This window comes from Carassius auratus, unplaced genomic scaffold, assembly GCF_003368295.1.
Source record: "Carassius auratus strain Wakin unplaced genomic scaffold, ASM336829v1 scaf_tig00010005, whole genome shotgun sequence".
Lineage (NCBI taxonomy): Eukaryota > Metazoa > Chordata > Actinopteri > Cypriniformes > Cyprinidae > Carassius > Carassius auratus.
Genome location: NW_020524098.1, coordinates 57199 through 67869, shown reverse-complemented (window position 1 = coordinate 67869; position 10671 = coordinate 57199). Strand labels below are relative to the sequence as shown.

The following is a 10671-nucleotide window of genomic DNA, read 5'->3' as shown; positions in this document are numbered from 1 at the left end:
TTTGCTTTTAGTTTTCTCCAAAACTATACAGTAAAATGCCTTGAATATTAATACAGTGGTAGTCAGGATCACTCTGAATACATATGATTTGAAAGAATGAGCTAACCTATAAAGCAACCTTTTTTATGAATGTTGAAAAATGGGACACACTGCAATTTCTCGGATGCATTTTTTATTTGGGGTGATTTTGCTTTTAGCTTTCTCCACAACTATACATTAAAATGCTTTGAAAATGAATACAGTGATAGTCAGGGTCATTCTGAATGCATATGATATGAAAGAATGAGCTAACATATAAAGGAACACTTCTTTGTGTAGGAAAGGCAGTGTAATTGGTAGAATGCATTAAATATATATATATATATATATAAAAATAAATATATATAAATATATGTGTGTGTGTATATATATATATATATATATATATATATATATATATATATATATATATATGTAAATATATATATATATATATATATATATATATATATATATATATATATATGTGTGTGTGTGTGTGTGTGTATATATATACACACACTGAAAATCATTAATATTGTAATTTATAATCTCTAATAAACGATTTAAAATGATTTATGTACAACACAAACGTTTATATACAATAATGAGTTAAAATAAGCGAAAGTATAAAGGAAACGTGTGTACGACAGCTTCTTTACATGCATTTTGACTGCTCTCAGCACCCGTACCGTAAGTGCATGATTACACGCGCAAAGGAAAAAAAAGTGCGGCTGGCTTGACCGTGTATTTTCAAAGCGCGGCTGGCTTGACCGCAGTGAAGAAAGCTTGTTTGTACTCGACTGTAGCTCGTTTACTGCATGAATCCGAGTGAAAAGAGGCCTAATTCGTGCCTTAAAGACCTTTTGCTCCCGAGTTATTGATCAGGAAAAGTCGAATCTGTGAATATCTTGCCAACTTTACCGAACTAAATGAGTTCAGGATCAACATTTGATCTCTTGGATTTAACGGACACACGCACGCGGTGGTAAAGTCAGAATGAACACAGCCTGTGCCTTTGTGTATTTCCCTTTGCTTTCGGTTTCTGTTTTAGCAGGTATGAGCTCACCGTATAGTCTACTTGATAAAGAAGCATGTTATAATTTGTTTTGAATGTTATTTCATATTATAGCATTGCGCAGTTGCCTTGAAACTAACCCACTAATTTTACGTTGCTCTCATTTCTTATTTGTGCATCCTCGTTTCCTTTCCTCTCATCTTAGCTCCACTCCAAACACAATGAGGACGGCTGTATTTTGGAATATCTTTGATCACTCGAGCCTCACTTCAAACTAGCGTCATCAGCCGCGGTCACGGCATCTGATTGGGTCGAGATTGGGTAATTAAGAAAAATCATAATATTAATAAAGCAAGACGCCCTGCCGAAATATGTAATATTTATGGTTTATTTAAACTTCAAAGTTAACATACATTTAAATTACTGTAACAAATTTGAAGGGGAGGAGATTTTTTAGTGTATCAGGTATTTCAACTTCCGCATTAGACCTGTTTCCAAGGGACTTTGCCCGTTGCTGTGGTGGATCTAAGATACTAATTCGCATATTTCTGTTATCATTATAATTTATCATATTTTACTAATGAAATGCATGACAACACAAATAACATGTATAGTAATTAATTAATAATCAAATGTTGATATATATATATATATATATGTGTGTGTGTGTGTGTGTGTGTGTGTGTTGACATCTGACATCTATTTGACATCTGAGAGTTAACGTCCCATAGATAGTTCAGATGACCAAACATTCTAAAAAACACATCTTGCAGATGTAAATGCAGATGTCAAATAGTCTCCGTGTTGTACGTGTGCTATCAGGGTTTAATATGACACTAGAACCTCTCACTGATGAATTACTAATTAACAGATGTCTGCTGTTTCAGGTCCTTACACTTTTACACTGCTTGCAACTTACATTAGAGGAGAAAAAGCATTTAGTGCTTCAATATTGTTGGATGACATCACTGTAGGATATTATAATTCAGAAACAAAGATCTATGTTGCAAGAGGAAATACTACAAACGAAGATGATGTCATAGATCCAGATACCCTCAAGGATGTAGGTGAAAATTTGCTTAATCATTTTATAGGAAGATCACATCTCCTGAAACCGGTCAACGAAACAGAAAGTAAGTTCAGTTGGCTATAGCGATTTGGCTCAGATATTGCATGAATGGTTTATATCACTGCATGACTGTATTTGATGTTTATGAATGAAGGAAATGTAAATACATGAAGAAACATGAAAATTATGTTAAATAAAATAGGTGTTTGGTTTTGTAACAAGTACAGGTGCAGGTCATATCATTAGAATATCATCAAAAAGTTGATTTACTTCATAATTCCATTCAAAAAGTGAAACTTGTACATTATATTCATTCATTACACACAGACTGATATATTTCAAATGTTTATTTATTTTAATTTTTATGTTTATAACTGACAACTAAGGAAAAGCCAAAGTTCAGTATCTCAGAAAATTAGAATATTGTGAAAAGGTTCAATATTGAAGACTGGTGCCACACTCTAATCAGCTAATTAACTCAAAACACCTGCAAAACCTTTAAATGGTATCTCAGTCTAATTCTGTAGGCTAAACAATCATGGGGAAGACTGCTGACTTGACAGTTGTCCAAAAGACGACCATTGACACCTTGCACAAGGAGGGCAAGACACAAAAGCTAATTGCAAAAGAGGCTGGCTGTTCACAGAGCTCTGTGTAAAAGCACATTAATAGAGAGGCGAAGGGAAGGAAAAGATGTGATAGAAAAAAAAGTGTACTAGCAACAGGGATAACCCCACCCTGGAGAGGATTGTGAAACAAATCCCATTAAAAAATGTAGGGGAGATTCAAAAAGAGTGGACTGCAGCTGGAGTCAGTGCTTCAAGAACCACTACGCACAGACTTATGACATGGGTTTCAGCTGTCGCATTCCTTGTGTCAAGCCACTCTTGAACAACATACAACGTCAGAAGCGTCTCGCTTCAAAATGGATTTGACTGCTGCTGAGTGGTCCAAAGTTATGTTCTCTGATGAAAGTACATTTTGCATTTCCTATGGATATCAGGGTCCCAGAGTCTGGAGGAAGAGAGGGGAGGCACACAATCCACATTTCTTGAGGTCCAGTGTAAAGTTTCCACAGTCAGTGATGGTTTGGGGTGCCATGTTATCTGCTGGTGTTGGTCCACTGTGTTTTGTGAGGTCCAAGGTAAACGCAGCCGTATACCAGGAAGTTTTAGAGCACTTCATGCTTCCTGCTGCTGACCAACTTTATGGAGATACAGATTTCATTTTCCAACAGGACTTGGCACCTGCACACAGTGCCAAAGCGTCCGGTACCTGGTTTAATGACCATGGTATCCCTGTTCTTGATTGGTCAGCAAACTCGCCTGACCTTAACCCCACAGTAAACCTATGGGGTATTGTGAAGATGAAGATGCGATATGCCAGACCCAACAATGCAGAAGAGCTGAAGGCCACTATCAGAGCAACCTGGGCTCTCATAACACCTGAGCAGTGCCATAGACTGATCGACTCCATGCCACGGCACATTGCTGCAGTAATTCAGGCAAAAGGAGCCCCAACTAAGTATTGAGTGCTGTACATGCTCATACTTTTCATTTTCATACTTTTTAGTTGACCAAATTTTCTAAAAATCCTTTCTTTGTATTGGTCTTTAGTAATATAATTTTCAGAGATACTGAATTTGGGATTTTCCTTAGTTGTCAGTTATAATCATCAAAATTAAAAGAAATAAACATTTTAAATATATCAGTCTGAGTTTAATGAATGAAGTACAAGTTTCACTTTTTGAATGGAATTAGTGAAATAAATCAACTTTTTGATGATATTCTAATTATATGACCAGCACCTGTACATTGTTTGTTAAAATAATTCAGTAGTGATTCACACTTAAAAGTAACTATTTATTAATTTATTTATTGTTGTATTAGTTTGCACATAATACAACAATAAATAAAAACAAATAAAAATAAAGAAAATAAAAACATAAGTTTTTGCTCGCAGGCCTTCTTCAGTGTGATTCAATCCAATATCTCTGCCCACTATTTAAACAGTTAATTCTATTTGAACATTTATCTACTTGATTGACTAACAAACAAAACAAATCCAAAACAAACAAGCAAATAAATAAATAAACCATTCCAAATCAGTTGTGTGGGTTATTCTGCTGTGGTGACCCCTGATGGGAGCTAGCTGAAAAAGAAACAGAGAGAATGCATTGCAATACTTTATAAAGGGCTCCCGAGGGCAAATGTGTTGAAATATCACTCTACATTTCCTAACAGGTCGTGTAGTTTATCAGGTGGCGAATGTTTGTGAACAGAGTGACAATAAACTTGATCAAATGATCAGCAAAACCGCTTATCAAGGCTCTACATTTGATGACCTGCATTTTCTTGATGGCAAAATCACATATCAGCTATTTTCAAATTACACGGAAGAACCAGGAAAAATACGGAATCTAGAACTGTCCAAGTCACGTCTTGAGAAGTTATATTACCCAGCCTGTATAAAAGCACTGAACAATTACCTTAAAAAGAGAGGAACTCAACTAAACAGAAAAGGTACTGATATCTAAAATCAATAGCCATTTAAAAAAATGTATATTTAATATTTCCTTAATACTAATTTTTCTCTGCCCTTCTTTCCTTTTGCAGTGAAACCGCTAGTCAGACTCATTCAGAAAGCAAACTCAGATTCTGGAGGGTCTCGTGTGAGTTGTTTGTCATCAGGATTTTACCCTCGTCACATCAACCTGACCCTGTTCAGAGATGGGCAGCCTGTATCTGATCATGAGATCACTGGAGGAGATCTGCTGCCCAATGCTGACGGGACGTACCAGATGAGGAAGAGTCTGGAGATCAGTGCTGCAGACAAACACAAATACACCTGCTCTGTCACACACCTCAGTCTGGACAACACACTGGACGTCACTTTGGGTAATGAGCACTTACAGAAAACACAATCTAACAGTAAAAACAAAAACATTTAAGTCACTCTTTCAGTCTGTAGTTGATTTTTCAGAGTTTGATCACAGGAAACCATTTAAATTGGTCATTAATTCAGTTCTGACAGTTTAGGCTCTGATGTTGGTAATTGGTAATAATTAGCAGCTGCGGTAATAAGATGTGAAGACATTTAAAATGTCTTTTTTTTTTATTAATTAGATTTCAGTAAACAATTTGAATCAGCGATTCTCTCAGTGCTGATAGTTTTGGCTCTGGTGTTGGTGTTTGGCACTGGAGTCGTCATATATAAAAGGAGGAATAGACGACCAGGTAGGTCAAAAACTGAAATAAATGACTACTAGTTTTTACTATGTTTTTGCATATTCAGGTCATTCATTAAACATTTTTTTCAGCACCCAAAGAACACGTTGAAACATGACTTCATGACTCATGACTTGATGCTACATGGATCAACATCTTCAAAAAATGAAAAAATAAGTTTTGACAGTTGCTTGGCTTTATTATGAAGTAACAACATGAACAATATTGTTAGTTTTTATGTGCCGTTTTAACAATTGTCCTTAAAACACATTGTGATCTGCACACATACAAGTGTCATGTGCAAGATGGTGCCTGTGTGTTTGTCGGTATGCCGTTTATCTCGTCAGTTTTTAGATATCCATTCAGGACGGTGACGAATCTGCTTTCTCTGCTGTTGTTAATGCTTTGTGCTGATGCTATCATCACCTATAATCACCAAGTATTACCACACATCAAAAGTTTGTTAGAGAGTCAACCCAGAGACTGTCCCATTGTTACTCCTCGTTCTCTCGAACTTTGTCCTTTAAAATGTTGTTTTTTTTTTTTTAGCTCTATGAGATGTGTTGGAAAAGGAGGTGGAGTGGCTATGGTTTTCAGGAACTGGTTTAAATCTCAGTCCGTCTCTGTCAGGAACTTTTCTACTTTTGAATCTCAATGTGTTCATATATATTCTGCTACTCCGTTATTGGTTATCCGTTTTGGTCTACAGGCCCCCAAAGCCAGATAAAGGTTTTATAAAAGCGATTTCTGTATTTGTTTCTCATATTGTCACATTATACCTGAAGGACATTGCTGGACCCTTGCTGGATCCTCTTCAGTTTGCCAGAGCAAACGGGTCTGTAGATGATGCAGAAAACATGGGGCTGCATTATGTTCTGCAACATCTAGACACACCAGGAACTTATGTGAGGATCCTGTTTGTGGACTTTAGCTCGGCCTTTAACACAATCATTCCTCTAAAGACCCCTCTGTCAAGACAACACCACACTCATTGGCCTCATTCAGGACGGTGACGAGTCTTAACAACCTGGAGCTCAACACTCTTAAAACAGTGGAGATGATGGAAGAGTTTAGGAGAAACCCCCCTGCTCCCCCCCAACTCATTATCATGAACAGCACTGTGACTGCAGTGGAGTCATTCAGGTTCCTGGGCACCACTATCTCTCAGGACCTGAAATGGGACATTCACATGATTTATTCATATTCATTCTTAACCCTGATACTTCTGAAAATTATTTTATAGGGATAACTGCTTCAATGATTTCATGCAAATCTTTTACAAATAAGGTAGTGTAATCGGCAAACTGACACAACTTAAAAGTTCTCCCTAATGCAGCAATTCCTTAAAAATCACTTTTTTTAATGTGAAGGGCCATTATTTGCGTTTGCTAACAAAAACAAAAAAGGGGATATCAGACACCCTTGCCTTATTCCCCTACTAATATTAAAATTAAAAATTACAGAACTGGTTCATCCTTTGTAAGGATCTGATAGCATTTTGAAAATAACTGTCAAAGTCAAAAATGTCAATTGCTCCGAATAAAAAAAAAAAGGTGTTGTTATCAAATGACTTGAAAATCAATAAAAATAAAACTATCATCTAAAATAAATTCATTGTAGTCTACAATATTTAAAATCAATCTAATCTGTTATACTAATGTGTCAACATTCGCCATGGAAATGTCTTCCTAATTTGTTTCAATATTTGTAAAAAAAAAAAAAAAAAAAAAAGTTAAATTATCTATTATTGGTGGCATATGAATTCAAAAGAGTGAAATGAGTTTGATCAATGTTAACATGTAATATTATCATTCTACGTAAAAAATCAATTTCATGGTTTAGGACCTGACTTTTGAAGTTTCCTTTTAAAATAGCGACCCCTGCAGATTTAGTTGTGCAATGTGAAATGTACATTTCCCCACTGACTTCTCCAAAAATTTTCAGCAGTTTTTCACAGGCATAAGTTTCTTGCACAAAATAATAATAATAAAAAAACACCCTTTCCTTTACAAAATAAACAAAGATTTCCTTTTCAAAACATTACGTTAACCTCTGGCATTAATTGAGAAAATTGAAATGGACATTTTACACTCGGACATTTTACACTCGTCCTCTTTTAAACTAAATTATTAGACAAGGGTCTTTGAGTATTGTTAGTTGCATATCTGTACATCATACTGTTTGCTCAGAAAGATTTTTACTCCAACAAACTGTAACCCACCAAATCAGAGGGGGCTAATAACTGGCCACAAACTGTAGTGTAAGCTTCATAGCTTATGCAAGCAGTTTTATTACAATTCACAGGTATCGAGCATTGCATTAGTTCAGTCAGGCCATGTTAGTCATGCTTACATCAGCTGACAGTCAGCTGTTCCTGACGTGTATCAATCCACTCTTGACAACTATCACCTGCGGTCTATTTAAATTCCCATTCTTCAGTGTCTCTTCCATCGCATTGCTGCTTGCAATTTACTCCCTCCTCCAACCCCAACTCCACCAACTGAACCAGTAATCCGATCTAACTTTGTTTTTTCTTTACAGTCTCTTCATTGGAAGCAGTCGCTCACATTTTGTTTACAACTCACGTAATTGTGAATTGTGATTATATATATGCTTATAATGGTTCTGTTCTGTACCCCAGGGGGGTTTGTCTTGCTGTTCTCCCAGCTCTGTCAAAGCATGTGTCTGCCTCCCGAACAATGTTAGGTAGGTTATTCCAGAGTTTAGGCGCCAAATAGGAAAAGGATCTGCCGCCCGCAGTTGATTTTGATATTCTAGGTATTATCAAATTGCCTGAGTTTTAAGAAAGTAGCGGACATATAGGAGTATAATGTAAAAGGAGCTCATTCAAATACTGAGGTGCTAAACCATTCAGGGCTTTATAAGTAATAAGCAATATTTTAAAATCTATACGATGTTTGATAGGGAGCCAGTGCAGTGTGGACGGGACCGGGCTAATATGGTCATACTTCCTGGTTCTAGTAAGAACTCTTGCTGCTGCATTTTGGACTAGCTGTAGTTTGTTTACCAAGCGTGCAGAACAACCACCCAATAAAGCATTACAATAGTCTAACCTTGAAGTCATAAATGCATGGATTAACATTTCTGCATTTGACATTGAGAGCATAGGCCGTAATTTAGATATATTTTTGAGATGGAAAAATGCAGTTTTACAAATGCTAGAAACGTGGCTTTCTAAGGAAAGATTGCGATCAAGTAGCACACCTAGGTTCCTAACTGATGACGAAGAATTGACAGAGCAACCATCAAGTCTTAGACAGTGTTCTAGGTTATTACAAGCAGAGTTTTTAGGCCCTATAATTAACACCTCTGTTTTTTCTGAATTTAGCAGTAAGAAATTACTCGTCATCCAGTTTTTTATATCGACTATGCATTCCATTAGTTTTTCAAATTGGTGTGTTTCACCGGGCTGCGAGGAAATATAGAGCTGAGTATCATCAGCATAACAGTGAAAGCTAACACCATGTTTCCTGATGATATCTCCCAAGGGTAACATATAAAGCGTGAAGAGTAGCGGCCCTAGTGCTGAGCCTTGAAGTACTCCATACTGCACTTGTGATCGATATGATACATCTTCATTCACTGCTACGAACTGATGGCGGTCATATAAGTACGATTTAAACCATGCTAATGCACTTCCACTGATGCCAACAAAGTGTTCAAGTCTATGCAAAAGAATGCTGCGGTCAATTGTGTCAAACGCAGCACTAAGATCCAATAAAAATAATAGAGATGACAATCAGATGATAAGAGCAGATCATTTGTAACTCTAAGGAGAGCAGTCTCCTTAGGTCTAAATCCTGACTGGAAATCCTCACATATATCATTTTTCTCTAAGAAGGAATATAATTGTGAGGATACCACCTTTTCTAGTATCTTGGACAGAAAAGGGAGATTCGAGATTGGTCTATAATTAACAAGTTCTTTGGGGTCAAGTTGTGTTTTTTTTTATGAGAGGCTTAAACAGCCAGTTTGAAGGTTTTGGGGACATGTCCTAATGACAATGAGGAATTAATAATGAGCATGGGGTATAATTAATAATTAATGATGAGCATGGGGAGGTTAAATGTGTCTACATGGCATCAAATTTTGTGTAATTTCCATCGCTTTATGAAAATTTGTGTAAGTAAAGTATCTACACGCATCTTATTGTTTCTTAATCTAAATTTGTTCATTCAGGTTTCCAAACATCCAACAAAACTATAAAAGCTAACAAAATACATGGATGAAAAACCACGTGCTTCCACAACTGATCACAAAGGAAGGTATGCCCCCTAAAGGCTTAAATATATCTTCTAAACATCAAAAGTTCTTAAAGAGACACTGTGTTAAATATTAACCACATAGTGCAGAAACAATATTGAAAACAAAATTCTAAAATAAACACAAAAATATACTATTATGAAACATAAAAAAGCAAATAGAGTTTGAGGATCATGGCCTATACACTTGCAAGTGTGTAATAACCTCTCCCCAATGAAATATGATAAAGTGTTGGAGTTGGAGAAATGATTCTGAACCATGAATAAACCAAGTGATCCCAAAACATCCATAATGTATTTTTTTATATTATGTAACAACATTATCACAAATCACATGTTATATAAATGCAAATAATATTTGGCTGATCATACTCAAGCCACTTATTAAGATTACCTTTTTCTTGATGTTGATAGCGTTATATTGTACCAGTTGAGCTAAATACCATATTAAAAATTATTTGACAACTTTGTTCATACTTTCATAGTCATAGTCATGTTTTTTTATTGCATATTTCTTCAGGTTATGAAGCTACAGTTACAGGTTTTAAGATACAGATTTTCATTTAATCCATTTGAATTTTAAAATAAAATGCAGGTGATCCCACCCACCAAACAGATAGCTCCTTCAGTCTGCCTGAATGTCTAATGTCCCATAGCACTGACCGCAATCACGATAAACTGCTTTGAGAGTTTAGTCATGCACCATATTCAGTTTGCATACCATCCAAACTGGTCGACAGACAACGCCATTTCCTCCACCCTCCACCTTGCTCTTCCTCACTTAGAAAAAAAATACTTATTTAAAAAAAGACTTATATGTTAGAATGCTGTTTATTGACTTCTGCTCAGTATTCAACACAATAATCGCACAACAGCTGTCAGCTCATCGGTCATCTAAACCTGCTGGGCCTGATGTAGTGCAAAAAACCTATCCCTATGAGTAATGTGACTAAGACAAAAGAGGCTGTGATGGACTTCAGGAGAAACTCTGTTGACATGACAAACATCATTGGTGCCCCTCTCACCTCCAATCTGGATATTTTCCTCGCATGATGC

General features: G+C 36.2%; 1 protein-coding gene across 3 annotated transcripts; it reads left to right on the top strand.

The window, feature by feature from the left end:
• The first annotated feature begins 613 nt into the window (after nt 1-613).
• LOC113072729 (major histocompatibility complex class I-related gene protein-like) lies at nt 614-6404 on the top strand. Of its 3 annotated transcripts, XM_026245697.1 has the most exons (7): nt 617-1075; nt 1242-1357; nt 1924-2169; nt 4349-4627; nt 4721-5002; nt 5231-5341; nt 5425-6404. In XM_026245697.1, exons 4-7 carry the CDS (start codon nt 4408-4410, stop codon nt 5448-5450), a joined length of 639 nt encoding a protein of 212 aa, XP_026101482.1. In that variant the 5' UTR covers nt 617-1075; nt 1242-1357; nt 1924-2169; nt 4349-4407; the 3' UTR covers nt 5451-6404. The 3 variants fall into 3 exon arrangements, with proteins under 3 accessions (XP_026101481.1, XP_026101480.1, XP_026101482.1); XM_026245696.1 differs by lacking the exon at nt 1242-1357 and having other exon boundaries at nt 614-1075; nt 2131-2169; XM_026245695.1 differs by lacking the exon at nt 1242-1357 and having other exon boundaries at nt 615-1075.
• The last annotated feature ends 4267 nt before the right edge of the window (nt 6405-10671 follow it).